The sequence below is a fragment of the Mirounga angustirostris genome, unplaced genomic scaffold (genome assembly GCF_029215605.1).
Source record: "Mirounga angustirostris isolate CCGP_5_RB_7025 unplaced genomic scaffold, mMirAng1.0.hap1 SCAF_4, whole genome shotgun sequence".
In the NCBI taxonomy this organism is placed as follows: Eukaryota; Metazoa; Chordata; class Mammalia; order Carnivora; family Phocidae; genus Mirounga; species Mirounga angustirostris.
Genome location: NW_026991712.1, coordinates 177,968,038 through 177,994,706, shown reverse-complemented (window position 1 = coordinate 177,994,706; position 26,669 = coordinate 177,968,038). Strand labels below are relative to the sequence as shown.

The window sequence follows — 26,669 nt, the reverse complement described above, 5'->3', positions numbered from 1 at the left end:
TGCCCTGTGTCTAATTTGCTGTTCTTTTCCTAGCTGGGAATGGAAGCAAGATTTTTCAACCCTCTCTCTTCCTAATACGTGTGTTCAGAGCTACAGCCGTTCCTAGCCGGAGCCTCGAGAGCACCCCACAAGTTCTGGTGGGCTGCATGCTTATCACCTTACACTTCAAAATATTGTCTAGTTTCCACTTGGATTTCTTCTTTGACCTAAGGATTCTTCAGAAGTGTATTGCCTGATTTCCCAGCATTTGGGGATTTTCTTGTTATCGTCCTGTTGCAGACTTGGACTTTAATTGCATCCCCCCACCTCCCCGCCCAAGAGGTGTCACTTCCTGTCCTAACTGACCCCTCCTTCTGGGGTGGGGGGGCTTGCTGGTCCTCCCCTAGGGTCCCGACTTTGGATATGTAACCCGGGAGATCCTGTCCGCTGGTGCCTCCAGCCTTGACTCTTTCGGCAACCTGGATGTCAGCCCGCCCGTCACAGTGGGCGGCAAGGAGTATCCCCTGGGCCGGATCCTCATCGGCAGCAGCTTCCCCAAGTGAGAGGCCTGGCTGGAGGCGGGAGGGCGTGGGGATCCCTGCAGCATGCACCCTCCCTCACCCCAAACACAGGTCTCCAGTCTGAGAAGCGGTCTTCATTCCTGCTCGTGGTCCTGGAGTCAAAGACTTTGAGTCCTAGAAACTTAGATTTATTATTATTATTTTTAAAGATTTTATTTATTTATTTGACAGAGAGAGACAAGCAGGGGGAGTGGGAGAGGGAGAAGCAGGCTCCCCGTGGAGCAAGGAGCCCGATGCGGGGCTCGATCCCAGGACCCTGGGATCATGACCTGAGCCGAAGGCAGACGCTTAACGACTGAGCCATCCAGGCGCCCCTAGAAACTTAGATTTAAAGTCTCATTTCTCTTTGGAGAAAACTCATGAACTAGAAACCCACGGTCTTTGGGCCTGCCTAGTATCTCATGAGCTTCATTAGTCACCAACTACATATATAAGGGGAGGCCTGACATAAAAAGCCAGATTTCCAGCTTCTTTTGAAACATGAGAATTGTCGGGGAGGTGATGCACGATGTGGCGCAGAGGCAGGAGATGGACCTGGTGACCTCTCCCAGTAGGTCAGAATAGCTGCTGTTCTAGCAACAGCTTAAAGGGCCCAGGGGTCACCAGGTGGCTACCGGTGAATGAGTGGCTGGGCAGGACACCAGGGTGGCAGAGGTGACTTGGTGGGTCCCACCCTGGACAGCTGTCATCAGGCAGGAAACAAGGTATATAGGGGTTAGTGCTTAGACAGGTGACAGTATCTGCTAAATCCTGCTGAGTGGGTCCCCACCCTGCCTGCAGGCAACCGAAGAATGGGGTGCGCCATCCAGGGATCCTGGCAGGGTCCTTGGCTTCCTGTCTGGAGATTAAGCCCGCCAAGGGCACCAGAGGCCACCTTCTCCTTTGTGTGTGGGGGTGGCCTGGAAACCAGGTGAAAACCCCAAGGCCTGACTGACATCTAGAGCAGCCGGGCAGTCATAGGAAGGTCACCCAGCCTCGAGTGGTGACCCTGGCAACCTTGAGGTTGTGGATCGGGCGAGGCGAGGTTTCCTGGCACCAACCCCAGGCACGTAGCTGGATGCCCGGGGCTGAGGTTGGCTAGAGCGAAAGGAGCGCTCACCTAGCTGGTGACTCACGCTCCGACACTACTCGGGGACCTGATTTCGCCCACAGCCCCGGAGACGGAAGGACCTGGGGGCCTCCGGGTAGTGCACCTGTGCTTCAGGGAGGGACCCAGGAGGAAGGAGCACAGGCTTGGGAGCACAGATGGGCTTGGGTTTGAGTCCTACCTCTGCCATATACTAGTCATGTGTTTTGGGGTATACCACCTAAGCAGCACTTACTATAGTGCCTGGCACATAGTAGGCGCTCAATTAACTCATTTGAAGCTATTTATTTTATGCCTACTATGTGCCAGGCATGGCTGAAGATGCTAGGGATATATCAGTACGCAACAGATACATTATGAAATGAACAAATTATTTTATACTCCATGCCTCAGTTTCCTGTCTGTGAAATGGGTCTATTAAAAATCTCTGTGCTAGCTATATAATCAGCACTAGTGGGGATAAAGAATTCATGTTAACTGTCTTCTGAATGTTTAAGTATTGTTTAGCTGGGCCCCCAGCAGTGGGTCTCCTATGAAGCAGGTTGGAACTCATTGGACAAAAGTTATTAACCACCTACTATGTGCCACGAACATAAGGATTTACCCTCATTTAATTTAAGGATTAGCCTCATGTAATTCTTTTTTCTTTTTTTAAAGATTTTTTATTTATTTATTTGAGACAGAGAGAATGAGAGACAGAGAGCATGAGAGGGAGGAGGGTCAGAGGGAGAAGCAGACTCCCCGCCGAGCAGGGAGCCCGATGCGGGACTCGATCCTGGGACTCCAGGATCATGACCTGAGCCGAAGGCAGTCGCTTAACCAACTGAGCCACCCAGGCGCCCAAGCCTCATGTAATTCTTAGAAACAGCCCTATGAGGTTGGGATGATGATTATCCCCATTTCACAGATGAGGAAGCTGAGGCTCAGAAAGGGGAAGGGAGTGCACTCATTTATGCATTCATTTACCTGACTCTGTAAATATTTATTGAGACTTCCCATATGCCAGGTCTGCGACCCTGGATAAAAGAAATGTTCTGGAAGCTCCCAGGTTCAGAGCAAGGCCTGGGGATAGGAAGGTGGGGACCTCCAGTGCAGCTGTGACCCAGTCCACTGACCATTGTATAGATAACCAGGAGCAAGGTCCTTGGTAAACAGAAGGGGTCCCTGAGGCTCAGAGAGGTACAGCTACTGCCCAGGATCACACAGCAAGTTAGCAGTAGAGTCAGAATCCAGATCTCCCCCTTGGACCCCAAACTAAAATTTAACACTCAGGCTGAGGTCCTGTGTTCCTGTCTTGGCTTCTTTCTGACCTCAGCAGTGAACAAACAGCCAACCTATATTCATTCTAGCAGGGAGAAACAGACAATAAGCAAAACTAATACATAAGTAGATAATATAGGGTGTTAGATAAAGGAAACCCTGGGGAGAAGCTGACAGTTAAACAAGGCCCTGAAGGAAATGAGGGAGTTGAAGATGTGGGTATTTGGGAAGAAAACGTGCAAAGGAGTGGAAATGGTCAGTGCAAAGGCCCTGAGGCAGGAGTGTGTTGGAGACATTAGAGGAGCAGCAAGGAGGTCCATGAGCTGGAGCTGAGTGAGCAAGGAGGGGCACGGTCGGGGATGGTCAGAGCTTAGCAGGGCAGAGTTCAGATCATGACCAGCGCCTGTTATTTGTACGTACATCATAGGGGAATCGTGGACATTAAGCAAGATACTTAGTATTAGGAGCCTCAGGCAGGCACATGCTAGGTGCTCAGTAAGTGTCCTGTCCATTCTCTGCTTGGGTTCTCCCCGCTCTGCGCCCCATATTTAAAAATCATCTTTAAGCAATTCTGCCCCCTGGTGGTGGTTTTGATGTGCCTCCCAGCACAGGTCTGATGCTTCCCAGGCTGGCTTGGGCTGGCGGGGCCCCTTCCTCAACCTCACGTGTTCCTGATTCTGCTCATGAACATGTTCTGGGGTCTCGCTCTTCTCCACTTTAGGATCTCACTTTAGGAAGTCTTTTTAAATTGCCAGCACTGTCATAAAATAACAGAAATACAAGAAAAATATTTTCCACAGTCCTATCCCCCAGATCAAATCAGTGTTGTCATTTATCATTGCTTGTTGAGTCTACGGCATATTTGAGTGGTAGAGACCATGGACTATTACACGGCTGTTCAAAAGCATATCATTCACAAATGGTTTTTGAGCATCTGGTATGTAAGAGGTGCTAGGAGCCCAGAAGTGAACGTGGACAAAATCTCAGCCCTCCTGGAGCTTACATTCTGGTGGGATGCCAGGCAATACACGAGATAGCAAGTATGCCAAATAGTACCAAATGCTGTAAAGAAACATAAATCTGGGAAGAGGATTGAGGGATTGTTCAAAGGCCTCATAGAGAAAGAAGATGACATTTGAGTTAAATCTGAAGATGGAAGTGAGCCATGGGGAGATGGGGAGTGGGCAATAATTCTTGGTACAGAGAACAGCATGTGCAAAGGTCCTGAGGCAGGACTGTACCTGGTATGTTCAAGGGGCAGCAGGATGCCAGCATGGCCAGAACTGAGCAGATGAAGAGGAGAGTGGAAGGAGGGAGTTGTCAGGATTGGTAGGGGCTATGCGGGTCATTGTGGTGCGGACTTTGCATGTACAGCGAGGGAGACAGGGGTGGTGGGAGGGTTTTGTCTGGAGGAGGGAGGTGATCTGACATATTTAAAAACCTCCGTCTGGTTAGACTGCAGGGGAGCAAGGGTGAAAGCAGAGAGACCAGGGAAAGAGGCAAGCCACTAGAATTCCTTTTCTTTTTCTTTCTTTCTTTCTTTCTTTCTTTCTCTTTCTTTCTTTTCCTTCCTTCATTCCTTCCTTCCTTCCTTCCTTCCTTCCTTCCTTTCTTTCTTTCTCTTTCTTTCTTTTCCTTCCTTCCTTTCTTGCTTTCTTGCTTTCTTTTGCTTTCTTGCTTTCTTCCTTCCTGCCTTCCTTCCCTCCCTCCCTCCTTTTCTTTCTTTCTCTCTCTTTCTTTTTCTTTCTCTCTTTCTCTCTCTCTTTCTTTCTTTCTTTCTTTCTTTCTTTCTTTCTTTCTTTCTTTCTTTCTTTCTTTCTTTCTCTTTCTCTCTTTCTCCCTCCCTCTTTCTCTCTCTCTTTTTCTTTCTTTTTTAAGATTTTATTTATTTATTTGAGAGAGAGAGCGGGGGGAGGGGCAAAGTGAAAAGCAGACTTCCTGCTGAGCAGGGAGCCCACTGATCCCAGGACTCTGGGATCATGACCTGAGCTGAAGGCAGAGGTTTAACTGACTAAGCCACCCAGGGGCCCCTGCCATTAGAATTATAGATGAGGGAGGTGTGTGGGCCAGATGGTGGCAGAAGAGGAGGAGGGAAGGGCTGGATTGTGTTCTGCTTAAGGTAGAAGCACCAGATTCGATGCAGGCTGGGGAGCTTGTCCCTGATACATCCTTAAGCCAGGCAAGGAAGGTCAAGAAATGTGATCTCTTTTTTGTATAACATATTGAAAAAAGAAGTCTCTTTCTCTCTGTGTGTGTGTTTGCACATGGTTACCCATGCAAGGGAAAGGTGGAAAGTGCCCAGAGTATATAAGACATCGTTCTGACTTTGGACAAGTCCCCCCGCATTGAACTTGCTAGGCCTCAGCTGCCCCATCTGTGAAATGGGGCCATGGCCATGCCTGAGACAGCGTCGAAATCCCCACAGGCACAGGCAGCTTATGGTAATGTCTCCTCCCACAGCTCTGGGACTCCAGCTCCCGAGACCTGCTCCCTAGTTTGGGCCACCTCAGCCCCTCCCTCTGCTAGTATGGGGTGGTTTGAAAATGCCCAGAGCTCATTTTAGGACCTGCTGAGGATTAGACAGTCCGTGTTGAGCACGAGGTGACTGGGGCAGTGGTTCTCTGGCGCACGAAGCAGCCGAGGCGCTTGTTGAAATGCAGATCCCACATCTTCAGAGGTGCCACGTTCTCAAAGACTCTGAGATGTGGAGGAGGTCAGGGCCCAGGAGCCCTGTGTTTAAACAAGCACCTGCCCCCACAAGAGTCTGACTCCCAGGTGGTCCAGGCCCCACACTTCGGGAAACACTGGGCTGAGGGAGGGGCTGGCCAGCTCTTGGTCATATTTGGAACCTGAGGCTAGGCATCTTCGGTGGAGATTTAACCTCTCTGAGTCCCGGGATGTGAGGTGAGGGTCTTTAGTTCCCTTTGGCAAGTGGAGCTCTCTTGTTTGACTCTTTTTAGCGAGGAGGAGCAAGCAGGGCCTTCCCGGTCTGGGGGAGGATGCTTTGCGTGAGGAGGGGATGGACTCCTTGGGGTGATAGTCAGGATGGACAGTGAGTTCCTAGAGGTAACTGGGGGCTGGGGCCCGGAAGTGGGGACAAAAGGAGACCCATTCAGAGGAATGTCATGAGGCTTGGACAGGGGCGGGATGCCAGCTGACAGTAGGCATGAAGTGACCCTGTTCTCTCCCTCCTGGGCCAGGTCCGGTGGGAGGCGAATGGCCAAGGTCGTACGGGACTTCCTGAAGGCCCAGCAGGTGCAGGCGCCCGTGGAGCTCTACTCCGATTGGCTCTCTGTGGGCCACGTGGATGAGTTCCTGAGCTTTGTGCCCACCTCTGACCAAAAGGTGTGTCCCCTCGCCTCCTGCCTGAGCCACCCCTGCCCCTCCCCAACCTGATGGGAATGGTTAGAGCAAAGCCGCCTGGAACCAGCTCACTGCCTTTGTCTGTAGGGAGCTCGGAGTCAGGGCACTCTGGGAACCAGATGGTGTTAACCGGCGGGGGGGCTTCCTGGAGGAGGTCAGAGCTCAGGTCAGGAGGGTACTGATTGGCTCCACTACTCATACGCTCATTCTCACACTTGCTGGGTGTTTGCTTTGATCCAAACCTCTCAGCCTAGACCCAGGAATGACACTGATAATAATAATTGGTAACATTTAGCGAGCACCTACGATATGCATGTGTTTTAATTCATTTAATCTTCCAACAATTCCATGAGGTGGGTACTATTATCATTGTCCCCATTTTACGGATGGGAAAACTGAGGTCCAGAAGGGCAATTACAGGTAAGATTCAAACCCAGACAGAGGACTCGGGACCAACATCTTAACCACTCAGCTCCACCGCTTTGCAGGGAGGGCCTCTTGCTCAGAGAGCAAGCAGCCTGGGAAGGGAGGCCGACCAGTGACCAGTGGCTGAGTTCCCTGGTAGACAAGGGCATCCAGGCGGAGAATGTCTTGGACAAAGGCCTGGGGGTGTGAACCAGCTTGGTGGTTTAGGGGAATTGCGGAGAGTTCTCTGTGGCTGGTAGGTGGGACCCACGTGTGGTCTGGCCTCTGAACTCGGGCCCCTCCTGAAGTTTGGGGTCTCCTGCATCTAGGGGGAACCCATCCACTGAAATATTCTCCCTCCCTCTGCTAGGGCTTCCGGCTGCTCTTGGCGAGCCCCAGCGCTTGCCTCAGACTATTCCAAGAGAAGAAAGAGGAGGGGTATGGGGAGGCCGCCCAGTTTGATGGTGAGTGCCAATGACCCAGTCCCCCTGTGGGGACCCTGCGCTCTCACTGCCAGCCCTGGGCTCCAGGGATGCCTTTCGTGGCTAATGCTCTATTTATAGGCCCTTTGCCTTGCTCAGATCCCTCCGCTCAGAGGTGGACATCACTAATTCTCCCAACACACTCTCCTGGGAGCTGTCAGGCTGTCCCTTTATTGGGTCCAGGCAGGGAAGCCAAGAGGCCAGTGGATTGTCCCAGGCACACGCAGGGGGTGACCTCCGCAGTAAGAGTGGGCGGCTCCTGGCCACATCCCAGGAGAGGAAAGCCACCGGAAACAATGTGCACCCTACTGATCTTGTACCCTCCCCCTTATCCCTTTCCCCAGAAGCTCAGAGAGGAGTGCCTGGCCCAGGGCTATCCCCAGGATGCGGCAGGGCTTGGGGCTCAAGAGTGGGGGGGGCGGTGGGTGAGAAGCCAGATGGGTGGTCAGGCCCCCTCTGTGGACCTGCCTCTGGGAATTGACAGACCATCCAAGGGCCTGGCTGGCCGCCTTGAGCACCTACCTCTCCCTTTCCACCGTAGATCTCAGTGTTCTCACCTGAGAAATGGAGCACTGGAAGGGATGTGGCAGAGCTTCAAGACCTAGGTTCCAATCAAGGTTGCGTTCCAAACCGCTCAGTGCCTCAGTTTCGTCTTCTCTGAGTTGGGGGTGATAATTAACCCACCCATCATTGTTTTAAAGATTAATCATAAATTTAGTAGGGTGCCAGAGCATGGTGGGTGTTCAGTAATGGTAGCTGCCCTGTAATTATACAGCACTGAGCCAAGAGTCCCTTCCCGAGGAGCCTGTGCTCCATCCTCGGGATGTCCTTGCAGCCAGAGCCTGGGTCCCACGGGGTCTCCAGTCTCTGGCTTTCTCTGTCTGGGCCTAGCTTCAGCCCCTGGCACTGAGGTGGGAGAAAAATCCTGGCCCAGATTCTGCCGCTCCAGGCCCAAGATGGCCCTGGGCAGTCCGCCCTGAGCCGCCGTCCTGCCTTTGTTCCCTCGCAGGGTTAAGTCACCAGGTGAATAGAAGCATTAATGAGATGCTGGCGGACCGTAGTCTCAGGAGGGACAGTCTCTATGTACAGGTGAGGACTCTTGGGGGGGTCCCCCAGCTCCCAGGAGAAAGAGCCCCAGGAATTGCTGGGGCAGGGGGCAGGGGCTCAGCCCCGGGCCTCTGACTGTCCTGGGGGCTGCCGAAACCTGTGGGTAGGGTAGGGCCTCTGCAGTGGGAACCCACAGTCTGATGGAGGAGACACAGCAGTACTCTCAGGGAGCTCCCAGTCTGATGAGGGAGATCTAGCTCTGAGGAAAGGATGAGTTTCTGGGGAAGCAGAGTGAGAGGAGAGACATGTGGTGGAGAAATGGAGCCCCGTGGGGGAGAGGGGTAGGGCAGGTGGGAGTCAAGGGGATCGGACAAGGAGGACAGGGGGGGCAGGGGCGGGAAGAGGTCTCTGGAAGGGGCAGGGCTAATGCCCACCTCGTGCAGGGTGCAGGGCCTTGTGCGGAGCTGTGCTCAGTAAATGGAGGAGGCCCTTCCCTTCTCCTGAGTGGAGCCTGGCACTGTCTCTTGACCTGCAGAGGTGGGGAAGGGTACAGGTCACCCCATGGCTGGGGCAGTGTGTTGTAGGGGCAGGCACTTTTGGAAACAGAAACTGGGTCCAAATCCCAGCTCTGCTGCTTCCTAGCTCTGTGCCCTTGGGCAGGTCCCTTGAGCCTCAGTTTCCCTATCTGGGAGTGGCGGTGGCCCACAGCTGTTGGGAGGATCAAAGGAGCGCAAGGGTGCAGGGGGCTGTGCGCAGGGCCTGACACGCAGTCGGCATTCAGCAAGCGGTAGAGCCCCCTGGCTCCCTGGGTGCGCCCGCTGCCTCTCCCCCTGCCCCCAGAAATGCATCGACTGGAACCGGGAGGTGCTGAAGCGGGAGCTGGGCCTGACCGAGCGGGACATCGTGGACATCCCCCAGCTCTTCTTCCTGAAGGGCTCCTATGCAGAAGCCTTCTTCCCTGACATGGTGAGAGCGCAGAAGAAGGTCATTTCCTGTCCCTGGGGCCCGGCAGGGTCTGGAGGGGGTGTCAGTTGGGGTTCCAGAGGAGAAGCACTTCCTGTCGTCCGAGGGCAGCTGGGCACAGAGACTGGGGTGGGGAGGGCTTGTGGACCTCTTTAGCGCGTGTTTGCTTTTTGTGCAGGTATAGAGCATCCCCATCAGTGGTTCTCAACCAGGGCGATTTTGCCCCCCGAGGGCATTTTCTTACTGCTACAAGGATGGGGGAACTGCTGGCATCTCATGGATGTGGGCTGGGGTGCTGCTGAACCTCCTTCCTTGCACGGGGCAGCCCCGCAACTAAGGGCGTTTTTTTTTTTTTTTTCTCCCAAGTGGAAAAAGGAAGAGTCTTTTGGTTTCAGTGTCTCAGGCTTCCTTTTTGGGGCCTTGGCTGTCTGCTGTGGCCTGCACCCTGGCCCCCCACGGGCTGCTCCCCAGTGTGGCTCCCCGGGCGAGCAGGCGGGCCCGCGGTGGCTGCCTCCCCGGCTGTCATTAAGTCAGGCAGCTGACAAGCAGATGCCCAGATGTGATCTCACCGGGGTGGCCCCTGGGAGGGGCTGGGTGATGTTATGAGCACAGCGCTGGCTGAACCATTAACACCTTGGGAAAGGATGACAGGGTGTTGGCGGCTTGTGGAGGGACTCCCCAGGATGGGGGACCTTCCCTTTTCAGCCCGGGGCCTTTCACTCGCATCCCTGTCACTGGACAAGCCAAGGGGTGGGAGTGAATCCTGAGGGCCTGCCTGGGGACCTGTGTGTGGGGCAGGGCTTCCCTGCCAGGATTTGCACTCACACCTGATGCTTCACTGAGGGGTCCTGGCAGAGACCTCTAAGGCAGGGCTTCATGACCTTGGCTCTACTGATGTTTGGGCCTGAATCCTTTGTCGTGGGGGCCATGCTGTGCTTTGTGGGTGGCTGCAGCATCCCTGTCTCCTGCCCACGAGATGCCCCTGTAAGTACCACTCCTCTCACCTCGCCAACCAGAATGTCCTGGGGGCAAAATCACCCTGGCTGAGAACCACTGTTCTGAGGCGGGCTGTCTGTTAGAACTTTCTCGGATGGTGGAAATGTTCTGTGTCTGCACAGCATGGGAGTCACCAAGCCACATGGGCTACTGAGCACTTAAAATGTGGCTAGCGTGGCTGAGGAATGAACCTTATACTCTAATTTAATTAATTTTCAACAGCCACATGTGGCCAGTGGCTGCCATATTGGTCAGGGAAGCACTAAGGGGCACCCAGGCTCTGGTTCTGGCTGAAGTCCCATGACTTTGGCCAGCCCTTTTTTGGAAGCCCCACCCCAACACACACCCCTCTGTGAGAATCTCTAAGCTTCGGTCCAGACCCCGCTAAAGGAGCCCAGGATGTCCTAACTGGAAGAGCCCCATAGGGAACACTCACTTAACCCCCTCATTTGTCAGTTGGGGAAATAGGACCTCTGAGCAGAGTGGTTGACTTGCCTGAAGTCACCCAGCAAATGCAGAGCCTCCAGTCTCCTGAGTTCTCGTCTCCTCTCCCGGCCCTCTGTCCCTCCACCTGCCCCCCTTCCACCCAGCACATTCTGGCCCACTAGTGGGCAATGGGGTAGCTCAGGGCCAAGGCCATGGGACTGACCCCAGAGGACCCACCAGCTTCATGTTGGTCCCAGCAGCGCATGGCCCTGCAGGCAGACTTGAGGATGAGGGGCCACAGCATGGAGAATGTGAGAGCGTGGAGTCTGGGGCAGTCCACCCCACGTTGAGATGACCCAGCACCACCCTCAGGACAGCAGGTCCAGAGAGTCCCCTTTGAACACCAAGGACAGCTCCTCTGGCCATCAATATGGGGCCGAGGTTTTCTCTGAGACCCTTCCATACCCTGCCCTGGGGAAACTTTCCTTCCCCAGGGTTAGGGCTCTCAGCCAGGGGAGCAGAAGTGCCTCTGGAGAGTAAGATGCCCCCAAGGGCTCCTAGCCCCCTCCCCCAACTCCCCAGCTCCCCACTGCGGAGGCAGGGCTACAAACTCCAGTAGGATATAAAGAGCATGACTTTGGGCATGAGTTAGATCCACGTCAAATTTTAGTCTCTCCATTCTCTCTCTCGCTCTCTTTTTTTAAAGCTTTTATTTATTTATTCATGAGAGACAGAGAGAGAGAGGCAGAGGGAGAAGCAGGCTCCCCGAGGAGCAGGGAGCCCAATGTGGGACTCGATCCCAGGAACCCAGGATCACGACCTGAGCCGAAGGCAGACGCTTAACCTACTGAGCCACCCAGGCACCCTCGTCTCTCTGTTCTCTGATTGTGTGGCCTGGATTATGTTATTTAACCTTCCCCAGCCACTGACTCAGAGGGAGGCTGTGAGGTTTAGTGATGATGTATCTGGCAGACAGGGGATGTTCAATAAACCGTAACACTTATTAGGGGCTTCCAGGGATAGTTGAGCAAGCTGTGCACTGCACAAGGGCACCACACCTATAAGGACATTCACACCATAGACCTTGTAGATATTTGTTGTACAAAGTTTCTGGCAGCTGATGGCAAAATCTTGCTCTAACTAAATTGTTAGAATATGACAATATTCTGATAGATGGAAGAAAGTATTGGAGGAATACTTTCATTCATATAAAAGAGCATGTATGTTCCTGGCAGCCCTACTTGGTATTAATTCTCTCTTCCAACCACGAATCCATTTCTTCTCACCATAGACCCTAGTTTTTGAGCAAGTGCCAGTCCTAGCGGCCCAGGGATGCTGACGAGGATGGGACAGACCTGCAGACAGGGCCCCTGAAATGTGTAGAGCATCCCCGGGGCAGCAAGTCTTCCCTCTTGCCTTCTCTCTTCTACAGGTCAACATGGTGGTCTTAGGCAAGTACCTGGGCATCCCCAAGCCCTTCGGACCCATCATCAATGGCCACTGCTGCCTGGAGGAGAAGGTGCGGTCCCTGCTGCAGCCGTTGGGCCTCCACTGTATCTTCATCGATGACTATTTGTCCTACCACAAGCTGCTCGGGGAGATCCACTGCGGCACCAATGTGCGCCGGAAGCCCTTCTCCTTCAAGTGGTGGCACATGGTGCCCTGAGCCTGCCTCCACCCGCCATCCCCTCTTCCCACCTGCCAGGGAGCCCCGCCAGGGTGAGGGCGAGGAACCTCCACCCGGCCTCCATCCTCTTAGGGGAGCCTCGGGCGCTTCTTCCCGAGGGCCTGCAAACGTGCTGGCCACCGCAGGCCCGGGGATACGGCGGTGGGCATCACACACCCTCACCTCTGGAGTGGCCTCCCCGGCCCAAGGAGGACTGTCTTCACTCCTCCCTCCTTCTTCCTGACCCGACACTCCCAGAGGTTCTGGAAAAGGGCAACAGTCTTAACCTGTTCACGGCCGGCCGTGCGTGGTCACAGCAGACGCCCCACTTTGAGTAGCTTCCCCTCTGTTCTGATACTCCTTTCGTGTCGGCACCAGGAATGGGGCCCAGAGGGCCTGGGCTCCGGGGTGGGGGCCTGGGCCTAGGGCACCTGTGGTTCTCAGAAGAGCGGGAGCAGGGAGGTGAGGCAGCCTCTTTTCTCTACCAGCTGTCCTCTCCTGCAGGCGACCCTCAAGTGTGACCTCCTGGTGCCCCTCAGCCACATTTATAGAGGCAGATAAGGACAGGAAAACCCAGCATCCGAGGGCCTGTTTTAAAAAGAAAAAGCAACAAAACCCCTGTAATACCTGACTCCATCCTCAGAAGGGTGCTTGTTACCTGGTTAGAAAGCCTTTAATTATGAGTGCTGGCTGCTTCCGGCCCCCAAACGCTGTGAAGCCAGAGAGAGGCCTCAGGGGGGCACACAGAGGCAGGCTGGCAGGAGGCCAGGGTGGTGGAGGAAGCCGAGGCCTGAGGATGAGCCGTGGGGCCTGGCCTCCGTGTCCTAGGTGTCCCCACTTCGGATTTTGGACTCTGGATGCGAAGGGGGGGGCTGGCCGTTCCAGATGTCACAGGGGGCAGGGGCCCAGATGTTAGGAGAGGGAGGGGGGCATTAGGTTATCTCTGAAGGTGGGGTTTAATTTCCTTTAATTGTCTTTAATTATTCCCCTTGGCCCTGCAGGCAGTGGAAGGGAAGGCTCGCCCAGTCCCTCTCGGCAGCCCGGAGACCCTGCACGTAGCCTGGGTTTCCCCTGTAGAGTTAACCCTGTGGCAGGCCTGTCCCCCTCCTGCCCCCCCACCCCCCCAGAGGGGAGAAGAGACCTGCCAGGGGGGCTGGAGGCTGGTTTAGGCCGGCCCCGGGTGAGGCCACCGGGACGGGCACGGGCAGGCAGGCTTGGCCAGTGCCGGGTGAGAGGTGGTCTCTGCCTCAGGCAGGCACGGGCATGAGGGAGCCAGCCTGCCCCCTCCCCGCCACTGCCTCTGGGGCCATCCTGGTGGCTCTCAGCCCCCGGCCTCCACCAGTGGGGTTTTCAGTGGCCCCTGGTAAGACTGCGACTGGGCCAGCCAGCCACTGTTAAAACTCTGTGAACCACGGAACACTTGGCAGTCAGAAACTTCCATGGAAACTGGACGTCTGAAGCAGACAAAACAGAACTGCTCTGGTTTAAGATGGCGGGGGTTGTGTATCTGGGTTCTCCCCTTCCAGAAGACTCTGGGGACCCCATTTGCAAGCCCCTGGTCTAAACTTTGCACTTTCTGCTCATAACCACGACCCAGCCTAGACCGAGCCAAGGCGAGAAGGGAAGCTCTTCGGGGGCCAAGGGCCTGCAGCCAGTGTTGAGATTCCCCAGGGAAAGGCTATGCGGGGAGGGCAATGGGCGTTGCAGAGGGATAAGGAGGGTGGGGAGCAGGCCATCTAGAGCTGCCCTGAGTGTGGGAAGCTCTGGAATTGCTGCTAGAGTTGTCAGAGGGCCCTGATGTCCCCTCTGAGGATGTTCCGGATGACTGATCACCTACCTGATTAATAAAAATGTCAACATGCATTTCTTCAAGTGGCTGCCTCCTTAGCTTCTGTTTGTTGGGCTGTAGGGAGGAGGGGAGGAGTGAGGGGGGCCCTCCTTCCAGTTCCACCCACCATGCCCCAGCTCCTTGGCTCAACTTCTGCTGGCCGTGGGCAGCTCCTACCTGGCTGGGAGAGCCCCCAGGGCCAGTGCCAGGCAGGCAGGCAGCTGATTCAGCAGGATGGCTGGCACGGACCCACAGCTCTGCCCCGCTGAGATGGATATCAGGGGATAGGTAGGTCCTACCTCTTCCTTCCCTGGGCTATCTATCTCTTCCATCTCTCAGATGCAGGTGGGCTGGGCCCTATTGGCAGAGGTAGGAGATTCTCCAGTGGGACTCATGCCCGGGGCCAGCAGATGATTCCCTTTTATTCCTACCTCTAAAGCTACCAGGTTACCCAGCCTCAGTGTTCTGATTTCAGGAGCCTGAAAATAACACCCCTCTCATCCTACACACTGGTTCTGCCTTGGATTGTGCCCTTTGACACTCACTCACTTATTCACTTTATTTTACCTTTTGTTCTGGACTAAAAGGCAAAAAGTTGCTGCCTATCAGTCGTTGACCCTTTAGGCTGAATGAACCACAGATGTGTTTCTGGTATTAACCAGGGAGAGGTGAAGACCTGGGTCTAATTCCAAAGGGAGATGCAGGGCTCTAAGCTGGAAGCTGGTCCTGCCCCTAGCACAGGAGGCCAGTGCCCAGGGGGAAGCCCCCACTTTCTGCACCGATTCCCCAGCTGTGCTCATAAGCAGGTAGGGAGACTATCTGGGGCTTCCTTCTGAGTCCTGACTCTTACCCAGAGCTGAGCTGGCCATCAAGCCATTTTCTAGCCAAAAAAGTAAAGACTGTCATTGAATCCAGCAGCCCAGCAGCTCTCCTTGAGAACATCCTTCTCAGACCCTGGGATAGAAGAGCACCAGTCTCAGAGTCCTGCTGAGATCCTTGAACTGCTGGGAGTACACACACTGGGGACTCTGGGGAACAGGTCCTAGTCCCCCACCTGCCTCAGACAGGCAGCATCCCCAGAGAGAAGGGAGGAAGCTTCTATTCAGCACCTTTAGGGGCTGGCTGGGTAGGGTGTGTCCCCGCCATTATCTCTGCTGGGCTGGTGATTAGCCACATTTTCTACAGATGAGAAAACCAAGGCTCAGAGAGAGGGAACATAACCACCCAAGGCCACATAGCTGGTGCACGGTGGAGTCGGGATCCGGGCCCAAGACCCCTCTCCCCAGAGCCCTTGCTCCCGTCGCTTCAGGTGGCTGAACGCCCCCTCTGGTCTCAGTTTCCCCATCTGACAAGTGAGCCTTCCTACCCCGATGTTCTAAGCTCTTCCTGGCCAGAGAGGGTTTAACTCGAACCACCCACCCCTTTCACAGGCTTTTGCCATGTGATAATAATGACAAGGCCAGTAATAGAATAATGCTGAGCTCCACACTAGAGATCTGCCCACGTCGTCCCATGTAAGCCCTGCAACAGCATTTTCGGAAGCGCCACGTGAGGCACAGAGCAATGGAGTGGCTCGTCCACAACCACACAGCCAGGATGTGGTTGAGGCTGGGCTAAAACCAGTCCCGCTTCTACACTCCATGCTCTTAAGAGAAAGGCTGGTATTTCTCAAAGTTTCTCAAAATGCTTTGGGGTGCTTATAAAAAAAAATCCACGTGCCAGGCGGCACCCTCTAACCGGCTGCATCAGACTGGAGGTGGGACCTGGGAATCTGCATTTTCACCAGCTCCCCCAGCAGGGTAGAGAAGCTCCCCACTAAACTATATCATCTCTGAAAATGCAGGAAAGGGGGTGAGGAGGAGGAGTGTGGAAAGTGAGGAAGGCGCCCAGGTCAATACCCCACATCTTTGCCTCCCCCACGCCCCCAAAGCCCTGATGCCCCAGCCAGGTGCCTGTGGGGACTTGCTCCCTTAGAGGGAGAACCTACTTCCCTCCGTGCTGGGGGCGGAGCAACAGGTTCATATGCAAATGATTGGCTTAGCTCCCCGCTCTGGGAAGGGGCTGGGCTTCCAGGACTGGAGCCAATGAGCTAGCACCCCGGGCTGGAGAGGCGGGGCCGGGGTCTTTTAAACCACACCTCAAGGGATCTGCGGGGCAGTGTTGGGTTTGGTGGCCCCAGCCCAGACCAAGGCCAGCATGTCACTGCAGAGGATCGTGCGTGTGTCCCTGGAGCATGCCACCAGCGCTGTGTGTGTGGCTGGCGTGGAGACCCTCGTGGACATTTATGGGTAAGAGCCAGAGGCCTAGAGGTCTCCAGCTGTGCAGGGCTTCCTTGGGGCTCAGGCCTGGCCCGGTTGCCCTCCCCCAAGCCAGGGGACTTGCAGTGGTTGAGCTCTGGTCCAGGGCCTTCGAGGGTGCTGGTGTCATGGGGGCTTGGGCACACTGGAGGACCCTGCAGGCTGGGTACACAAGAATAGAAAGAGGTGTGTACCCCCAGCCCTGGTCCCCAGCTTATGAACTCTGCGAAGAGCATCAATCATTTCTTTAGAAATCATTTATGTTTATGTAGCACTTCCTATGTGCCAGACACTGTTCTAAGAACAGCGTGGCAAGCTTCTTGAATTTAATCCTTGAACTTTAACGCTCCAATTTAACCTTCACAACAACCTATGAGCTAAGTTTGTTGTCAGCTTCATCTCATTTGATGGATGAGGAAACTGGCACAGAGAGGGCAAGCCATTTGCTCAGGTCACACAGTAACTAAGTGTCAATGCCAGGATTCAAACCCATTCATGGTCAAGGGTCTTTTTTTGTTTTTTTTTTAAAGATTTTTTATTTATTTATTTGACAGAGAGACACAGTGAGAGAGGAAACACAAGCAGGGGGAGTGGGAGAGGGAGAAGCAGGCTTCCCGTGGAGCAGGGATCCCGATGTGGGGCTCGATCCCCGGATCCTGGGATCATGACCTGAGCTGAAGGCAGACGCTTAACGACTGAGCCACCCAGGCGCCCCATGGTCAAGGGTCTTATGCTTTTAGTTGTCTGCCCCTTAAAGAGGAAGGATTCGGTTTCCTCCAGCCATTCAGAGCCCACGTGATATGGCCCTATTGTGTGCCATGACCATATCCTTAAAGCCAGTGGCTGGAGGTAAGGCCCCACCTTCTCTCTCTCTCTCTCCCAGGAAGAAAAGGAGAGTTTAGGCAGGGTTTTAGGAACTGGGCTCTGGGAACCACTGGGGAGCTGGCTAATTAGCTTTTTGGGGAGTCTCCAGGGGACCCAGCTCCAAGGCTGAGCTGAGGATACAGGTAGTCAGGGGACAGGGACAAGAGAAGGCAGAACTGTGTCACCATTCCCTCGTCACCCTCGTCACTGGTCTCCCACCCTCTCCTCAGACCGGGTTTCAAAACCTCAGCACTACTGATGATAATTCCCCGTTGCGGAGGTTGTGCACTGCGAGATGCTGAGCAGAGCCTTGGCTTCTACTCACCAGATGCCTGTGGCACACACCCACTTGTGACAGCCAAAAATGTCTCCAGACATTGCCAAACGTGCCCTGTGGGGGGAAAAAATCACTCCCAGTTGAGGACCAGTATCCCAGACTAAGACTTTAAAAACTGGAGTGAACTTAGTCGGAAGCAGAGATGGGGTTGGTCCCAGAGCATTAGATAAGAAGAGGTGAGGGGCTGGTCATGGGAGGGAACCAAGTCTGGAGCAGGCCTAGCCCAGCTAGGCACTGGTAGCTAAAGCCTGGTTGACGGTGGGTGGGCAGTGAGAAGTAGGAAGGAGATTTGGAGGAGGGGGCACGGAGGCTGTGCCAGGAGGAGTGACAAGGGAGGAAGGTGTCCATGCTGCCTGGCGCCACCCCCTCCTTCAGTGCTGCGTGCCCATGGCCGTGACTCACCTGCGTCAGCTGCCTCATGCCCGTCGGGCAGATGTGCTTCCAGTTTGACCTGCCCCAGGAAACTCAGGGCCGGGTCCTCCCCTGCAGAGCTTCCTTAGAGGATGGAGGACAAACTGGGGCCACCAGAGGCAAAGGCAGCAGTGTCTTGGGGTTATGTGAATGGATGTGCCGTGTTGGGGTTCGCAGAGGAGGCTGTTGGGGGGACAGGCACAGGGTGCAGAGCAGAGCCTCAGGCACCCTCAAATGAAGGATTCTTGGGCCTCTATGACCGGACCACCTTGGGGGAGGGGGGGGCTGCTAGTTCATCCGTTCACACGTTCATCAAGTATTTCTTTGGGGTCTAGTGTGGACCGGGCATGGGGACACAATGGTGAACAGGGACGCCTGGTCCCCACTCTCTGAGAATCCTGTCCCTTCAGAGTTCTATCAGAGGCTGGACTACCTCACCTTTTGTGGAAGGATTCCTGTCTTGCGAGGGGAGAGGGACCGGGTTAGCTCTATGGTCCCTTCCAGCTTGGAGATGTCGTGACTCCGCAATCCTAGGTGCTCACGCTGTGGGCCAACAAGGGAAAAGAGAATGAATGTGTTGGCTCAGTCCTGGCGCCGTGACTTAGCCGCCGTCAGACTTCGGGAAAGTCATTTAACTTCTTGGAGTCTGTTCCTTCACCTGTGGGATGGACACAGTCCTATCAGCAATGATATTTAGAGACTGCTCCATAGCAGGTGCCGCCCGAAACCTTGATGTTTAGTAACTAATTCTCACAATTCTATGATGGGGGGGGAACTATCATCATCCCCATTTATAGATGAGAAAACGGAGGAACAGAGAGGTTGAGTAGCTTGCCCCATGTCACAGCCCATGAGGAGCGGCGGAGCCAGGCTGCAACCCAAACACTTTGACCTTCACTTCAGGGGACCCTGAGGAGGATTGAATGAGATTGTGTGTGTGTAGAGCACATAGGCCATACCTGGCACGTGGCGGACATTCCATCATGGTAACTGCCACCACCACCACCACCATCATCATCATCATCATCATCATTTTAAGGCTCTGTCCTGGCCCTTTGGACAGCCTCAAGTGTCCCCAAACCTGCCATCCACAAGATGGGCACAACCTCTGAACCCCACTGGGAGAAGGAGGCGATGAGAACAGAGAAATTAACATAAGCTGAGCAGTCGGGACAGGTTTTCTGGGGGAAGGACACCAACCAGACCACTGGGGCACTGTCTGTGGCGATGGACTAAACCCTGTCTTCTTGCCTTCCGTTGAGTTGGAGACAGCCCTGACTTGGTAAGGGGGCTTTGCTTTCCTGAGCAGGGGTTTGTAGGGGGAAAGGGTAGGAAGGGAGACACATGGGTGTGCTGAGTCATACCCTGGGGATGGATGCGCAGCCAGGGTTGAAAACCACTGCCCTAGTTGGACAGGCCAACAACTCCTGTCACCTCTTGCTCAGTGGCGGCAGGTCAATGGAGTGAAAAGGCAGAGGGCACCTGGGGGCTAGGATCCCTGAGTTTTAGTCCTAGCTCTGCCGTCCTTTTCTATCTCGTCTTGAGCCATTTTCTGCTCCTTCCTGGGCCTCAGTTTCCCCTCATGTGGCCTGAAGAGGCTGGCATAGACCAGCGGGTTGCAGGGCTCTCTGCCTGCCTCCACCAGCTTGTGCCATGTATGTTGACCTGCCTGGGCAGACGGGGCCCTGGGAGGCTGATGCATCATCAACTCTCCTAATGATCTGGGCTTTAGGAAAAGGGTTCATGGGGCCACCGTTTCTCAGGGGCAGAAAGAATGTGAGACTGAGGAGGGACAGTGATCTTCTGAGCCTGGTGATGGTGAGGCCAGAGGACTTGGGATCTGGGGACCTCGATGGACAGGGAGGGGCAGCCGGTACTGCCACCCAGAGCCTGAGCTGTCTGGGCCTTGGTCTGCTCTGTCCTCGTGGGCCACGTGGGTGGGGACCATGGTGGTCATCTTGTCAACCTGTCTGTTTTCAGCTACAAAGGGCTTTCCCATCAGTTTTTCGGCTCTGGAATGTCTGGTTTCGTTTTCCCAGAGGCCAAGGCCCTGAGCCCATGAAAGGAGAGGATGGGTTTGGGTTTGCAGGGGAGCAGGGGACAGAGGGGGCTGTGAGTCCCAGCTCTGTCACTGGCCAGCTGTGTGACTCTGGGCAAATCACCTGTCATCTCTGGGCCTGCTCCCTCATCTGTACAGCAGAGATAATAGGACCGACACTGTGTAGCTGTGGGGATACTTTGTCACCATTGTCACTGTCATCATCCTCACCATTGAAGGGGTGACACAGAGCATAAAGGAAGACCTGACTTGTGTTGATTCCTAGGAGAGGCTTGGCTCACCCTGAGTCCTTCCCACGCTGCCTGGGGAGACAGCCCACCCTTAGCCATGGCTCTCAGACGTCACTGGGCATCAGTGTGGCTTGAAGGACAGGTTCCGGGGACCCTGCCGGCAGCACAGCTCGATCTGGACTCTGCATTTTCAATCGGCAGGTCTGAGGTTGGCCACCGTGAGGGTGCCTAGCTGTCCTGGTTTGCCCAAGACCTGCTGGGTTTTTAGCACTGGAAGTCCTATACCCCAGGACACACCCCGTCTCCGGCAAAACAGAACTGTTGGTCACCGTAGCATGCTTTACGCCCCTTCATCATCTAGGCTGGTAGGGCCTCCAGAGCAGCTGGGCCCCCAGGCTGGCCAGAGCTGCTCAGTGCGGAGAAGGGCCTCGGACTGTCCCGTGCATGGACAGCCTCAGTGGGGGAAAGCCCAAAGTCCCCAGGGCTGGGGCATGGTCTAGAGCAGCATGCTGGCAGCTCAGAGTGGCCTGGCTGGAGGAAACTTTGAACTCTGAGCCTCTGGCTTCTTCCCCTGCTCTCCACAGGATGGGAAATCCAGACCCTCCTGTACCTGATGCAGGCTCTTCTCCCAGCAGCCACCTTTTGATCTTCCTCACAGCTTCCCTGATGGGGCATGAGCACTGGACCGGGAGTCTGGAGCCCTACCTTCTAGTCCCTTCTCTTCTGGGCCTCAGTTTCCCTGGAGTGAAGTGAGGCATGGGTTCAGGTGCCTCTAACTTTCACTCATCTGCAACGTTTACACACACTGTCTCCTTTAATCTTCTCCACTTTATAAGCAGAGACACAGAGGCAGAGGGAGGCCAAGTGTCTCTCTCAAGGTCACACACCTAGTGGGTGGTAGGGCTGGGATTTGAACCCAGCCTGCCGGGGCCCAGCACCCACAGGCTTAACCCCCTCACCTCATCTCCAAGGTGTTGCCCCTCCTGATCAAGAACCTTCGCTGGCTCCCCATCACAGCCTGAGTTTACCCTTGACCTCCTAAGGCTCCCCTATGAAAATGCCTTCCCCTCGGACGTATCTCCTTGTCCTTGGTTCCCCTGCCTCCCTCCAGGAAGCTGCCCCCAGCCCCCTCAGCCCATCCTCTCAACCTGCCCCCGTCTGCCCATTTCCTGCTTCCTAATTTACTTGAAGAACCCCCTTCCCCCATCTTGGTTGGGTGGTTTTCCAAGCCTTTCCCATTATTACATCTGAGCCTTACAATTGCCCATGAGGTTGACCAGGTGAGTGTCATCATTCCACTTTGTAGGGAGGCTAGGTGATTTATTCACTGTCACCTGTCTAATGTGCGACCCAACCCAGTCTAGAACCTGACTCTTGACTCTGGTCCTGGCACCACTGAGATCTTGGCTTCTTCCCCCCGGGCCTGAAGGGATCTTCATCAGAGATCCCTGGCGCCCCAAACAGGGAGATGCAAGGGAACTGGGCTGAGATACCCCAAACGCAGGGGCTGGGGCTGGGGCTGGGGAGCTGGGTGGGGTTCCATACCGGGAGGACCATCAAGTTGCTCACCTCCAGCTCGTGGGCACCCGGGATCCAAGCAGCAACTTGGGGTTGGGGGGAGTTTCATGAGAAGTTTATAAACTTCCTGGGGAGCTGGAGGCCAGATAACTCAGGGAGTGGGGCTGAGGGTGCTCCCTGGGGTGGAGGGGGGCTCTTCATACCCAGTCGATTTCCATGTGTCTTTCTGGCTCTCCATCTCTCTGGGTTTTTCTATATCTCTTTGTCTCTCTCTGTCTCTTTCTTTCTTTTCTTTTTTTTTTTTTAAAGATTTTATTTATTTATTTGACAGAGAGCGATACAGCAAGCGAGGGAACACAAGCGGGGGGAGAGGGAGAGGGAGAAGCAGGCCTCCCGCCGAGCAGGGAGCCCGATGCGGGGCTCGATCCCAGGACTCTGGGATCATGACCTGAGCCGAAGGCAGACGCTTAACGACTGAGCCACCCAGGCGCCCCATGTCTCTGTCTTTCTCTGTCACTGGGCCCGCATACCTCTCTGTCCAGGTTCTTTATGTCCCATGATGGGCTGGCCCACACACCCAGAGCACAACAGGACAGAGGGCACCACCAGCCCTGGAAATTACAGGTTTTGGGAATAGGGTTGCCAGATAAAATCCAGGATGCCTAGTTAAATTTGAAATCCAGATAAACAATTAATATATATATATATATATTTTTAGTGTAAGCATGTCCCAAATATCACATGGGACATCCTTAGACTAAAATAATTATTTGTTGTTTATCTGAAGTCCGAGTCCAACTAGGTGTTCTCTATTTTTGTTTGCTAAATCTAGCAGCCCTGCTTGGGAGGAGAAGCAGGTGGGTCGGCCCCTCCCCGCTGGTGAGGACGCCTGGGAGGGCCACGCCCAGGACTGGGACCCGCCTAATGATGTGGCGCTTGGGTTTGGCTTATTTCTTTATTTATAAAAAAAAAGCCACTTTGAGAAGTATCAGAACCCTGCTGGTGGAGGAGTGAAGAGGGTGTATTGAAGGAGGTCTGCTCTCCTCCAAGTGGAGCAGGGAAAGGAAAAGGGCTGGGAGTCGAATTGCCTGCTGTGCAACCTTGGGGAAGTCTCTTGCCCATCCTGAGCCTCTGTTTCCCCATGTGTAAGTGGGAGTAATAATCCCCTCCTCCCAGGGCCACAGGGAGGATGAAATGAATGCTGGTTGGAAGGGCTTAGCCAGGCCTGCCCTGGTGAGCGTGCAGGGGATGGGGACCTGGGGGGCTCTGATTATTGTGATTACTCTTGGGGAGGTGGTAGGTGAGAATATGGACTCAGGAACCAGAAGGCCTGGGTTGGGATCCCAGTCCTGCCACTTACTAGCTCCGTGACCTTGGACAGTTTAATTAATCTCAGTTTCCCCATCTGTAAAAAGGGAGACAATGGTAGTCTGCGTCTCCTAGGTTTATTGAGAGGGTTACATGATGTAATAGGACCTAAGAACTGCACACAGGACTGGCATATAGCAAAAGCTCGACAAATGTCAGCTCCTGTTATCCCCCAGGCACACGTGTGTGCTGCTTCCTCCAGGAAGCCTTCTGGTCCCTCTGGCTCACAGTGGCTTCTCCCTACATGGGATTCCACTGACCACTGACTTCCTGACCGTAAGTCCCATCAGGCTGCCCTGGGCAGGGCTGTTTTTAACTCCCTGGTGGGATGGAAGGTTCTGGGGCAGTGGAAAGAGCAGTGGGGTGTATCTGCCTCAGTCTGGGAATGCTTCTGGGCACAGTGGGCACCCTGGGCACCCCACAGACAATCAGAGGTGTGAACAGACTGACTTCAAACATGACTCCCAGACTAACCGGAGGGGATGGGGAAACGCAGTCCCAGGGCTGAATGACATAGGCTTTTTCACCGTCTAAATAATGCACGGTTGTTTGACTGAATCTGGCCCAGTTTCCCAGGTGACACTGCAGTGCCACAGAGAAGCATGGGCTCTGTGTCACATGCCGTGTGACCTCGGGCTTGATACTTGATCTCTCTGAGCCTCAGTTTCTCACCTTTGCGATGGAGATGATACATACCACTTGCTTTGCAGACTGATAAGAATAAAAGGAGCTGGGAAATACAAGGCGCCTGGCACATAGTAGGCCCTCCACAATATTTACTACCCCTCCCTAGGGAAGACCCCAAGAACATCTCGCCCGCTAAAGAAGGATGCCCTGGGACTTTGAGGGGAGACTGCTCTTCTTAAAGCCATGCTCAGAACTGCAGTGGGGTCCATTTGCAGGCTGATGTCCACTGAGCTCCTTGTGCCCAGCTCGGCACCAGGGGGTTATAAAGCACTCAACTGGGTCCTAACTTGCAAAGAGCTTGCAGTTTTGTGGGGAGTTAAAATAACTCAAAAGGGAAGTGTTAATAAACACAGAACCTTGGAATGTGAGACTGTGTATGCATTTGGGTAGGGTCCAGGCTTCACTCCCAGGAGCTTGCTGTGGGGGATCTGAGAGGCTTGGGGTGGTCAGGGAAGGCTTCCTGGAGGAAGCAAGAGTTTGAGCCAAAGCTCAAGCATCTGAACAAGTATTGCCCCCCTCTAGCACTTCCCATGGCTTCTTGTCCTTCCCAGATCGGTACCTGAGGGCACAGAGATGTTCGAGGTCTATGGGACCCCTGGCGTGGACATCTACATCTCTCCTAGTGTGGAGAGGGGCCGGGAGCGCGCGGACACCAGGCGGTGGCACTTTGATACGGGGTTGGAGATCATCGTGGTCATGAACTCTCCCAGCAACGACCTCAATGACAGTCATGTGAGCAGGTCCCCTGGTCTGGGCGGGGGGGGGGGGGGGGGGGGGGGCTTGTGGGGCAGTGATCTAACTCCACAAGGTCCGGCACCCTCTATTTACCCAGATGGCAGGGTAGCATGTTGGGTAAGTACCCGCTCCCGGAACCGGCCAGCCCTGCAACTTACAGACATAAACTGTGTGTCTGCTGGCAAATCACATCAGCCCTCTGGGCCTCGGTTTCCCCATCTGTAAAATGCGGGTGATCACAGCACCTTTCCTCTTGGTGTTGGTGTGGGGTGGAACATGAGCCAACATTTGCTGCTTTTCTTGTTTCCCAAGACCCCAGTGAAGGGAGGTGTCCCCACTTTTCTGCAGGCTGAGGGTTGATTAAGTGATCTCTGCCACTCCGAATGGACAGAAAGCAGAGATGGGGGGATGCCAGTGCCTGGGAGACCCCCTTGTACTGGGTGCCTCACCTCCTAATCCACTCTCTCCCTGACCCCCTTCCCTTCTCAGAGGCACGTAACTCCCCCTCCTCACCTCTCTGCTCATTCAGCCACCAAGGGTGAGTTTAACAAGCCCCAGCTGTAGGCAGGGTTCTGACCTTAGAGCAAGGGGGCATTACAAGAGGGCGAAATGGGGTGGCCCTGGAGCTTGGCCCAGGTGATGCCCCCTTAAAGGGGTGAGGGGAAGCAGGCCTTGTCGTATGGGCAGGTTCCCGCTTCATGCCAGGAGCAGTGTTGTAGGAAACTGACCTTTTAAGGACCACCGATCATACGCCACGCCCTGGGCAGCCATGACCTCATACAGCCCTCGCAACAGCTCAGAGAGGCGGGGTCTGATCCCCATTCCATAGGTGGGGCCACCAAGGTTCAGAGTAACTGTGTCCAGGCCACAGAGCCAATGAGTTAGAGAGCTAGAATTCTACACAGACCGGGCTGACACCTGGGCGGCAGTTTCCCTTCATCACCCCCTCGTCTTTTCCCATCCGTGTGTCTGAGATGAGCCCCTCCACTGAGCTCTGTGACGCAGGTGGACAGGTAAATGAACTCATTTTACAGAGAAGGAAACTGAGAACGAGAAGGGGGGTGGCTTACCCGAAGTCACCCCATCTAGTGAGTAGCAGAGTCGGTAAGGTTCAGGACAGAGTCCCCGGGACAGGGCAAGAGGACCAGCCAGCGAGTAAGGGACCCCTCCTGGGTGCCCTGCCAAGTCAGGGCTGTGTGGATGCCAAAGACCAGAGGGATTGAGGAGGGTCGGGGTGTCTGCCCTTCCCCCACCTTTGGCCTAGATCCGGGTAACTGTATGCCTGAGGCCAGCATCATTGCTCAGGCTTGACAGTTGGGTGTCAGTGATTGCAGGATATAGGGGCTCCCAGCACTGAGGAGTGAATGGCCTCTATAAGATCCTGAGCCTTCTGGCAGAGCTGAGGGACCCCCATCAAGAGGGAACATGTAAGGGGAGGGCCGTGGGCCAAAGGGGCTTTGATCCATGGGCCTTGAACTGTATTCTCATCAGTCACAGTCAGCCCAGCCTTTAACAGCTACTGGGGCTTGCTGTAGCCAAGGACAGCGCTGAGCATGTCACCCGCCTTCCTTCTTTGATGGTCACAGCCTACAATCAACCCTTTGGGGTAGGGACTATTATTATCCCTCTATAGCAGGGGATATTGAGGCCCGGAGAGGACAAGTGACTCTTCCCAGGATATCACAAGTGGTAGATCTGGAACAGGACCCCAGAGCAGCACCAGCTCTGCCCTCTGTTAGCAATAGCCAGCGTGTCTGGGGCCCTGCCCATGGGGTCAGTCTTGTACATGCATTGTTTCTAAGCAGCACTAAAATCCTCTGTGGGCCATAGGGTTTTGTATGTTTTCTGTTCTGCAGATGAGGAAACCAGATCAGGTCAGAAAGGTGAGGGACCTTGGCCAAGGTCACAGAACCCAGAGGTGCTGGCCTCAAGTCCAGGCCTGGCTGAATCCCACAGATAAGAGAAGGTCCCTAAACCCTGCCCCGTCAAGTGGCAAAGCTCTGTGGCCAAGAGACCTTTTTTAACAAGTGGCAAAGCAGAGATCCAAAGGGGAGCAGGGGTTTGTCCAAATCACATGGTA

The 26,669-nt window shown here is 54.6% G+C and overlaps 2 protein-coding genes across 2 annotated transcripts in view; both read left to right on the top strand.

Moving 5' to 3' along the window:
- Positions 1-12,255, top strand: part of LOC123858461 (protein-arginine deiminase type-1) — a 37,713-nt gene extending 25,458 nt beyond the window's left edge. The window contains exons 11-16 of the mRNA XM_045895508.1: positions 387-538; positions 6,108-6,252; positions 7,046-7,139; positions 8,167-8,246; positions 9,045-9,170; positions 12,022-12,255. Of these exons, the coding sequence (XP_045751464.1) occupies positions 387-538; positions 6,108-6,252; positions 7,046-7,139; positions 8,167-8,246; positions 9,045-9,170; positions 12,022-12,255 (831 nt within the window). The remainder of the gene's footprint in view (positions 1-386; positions 539-6,107; positions 6,253-7,045; positions 7,140-8,166; positions 8,247-9,044; positions 9,171-12,021) is intronic.
- Positions 12,256-16,279: 4,024 nt separating this feature from the next.
- The window catches only part of PADI3 (peptidyl arginine deiminase 3), a 29,579-nt gene continuing 19,189 nt past the window's right edge, over positions 16,280-26,669 (top strand). Inside the window, exons 1-2 of the mRNA XM_064589854.1 lie at positions 16,280-16,371; positions 24,406-24,586. Coding sequence (XP_064445924.1) covers positions 16,280-16,371; positions 24,406-24,586 — 273 coding nt within the window. The remainder of the gene's footprint in view (positions 16,372-24,405; positions 24,587-26,669) is intronic.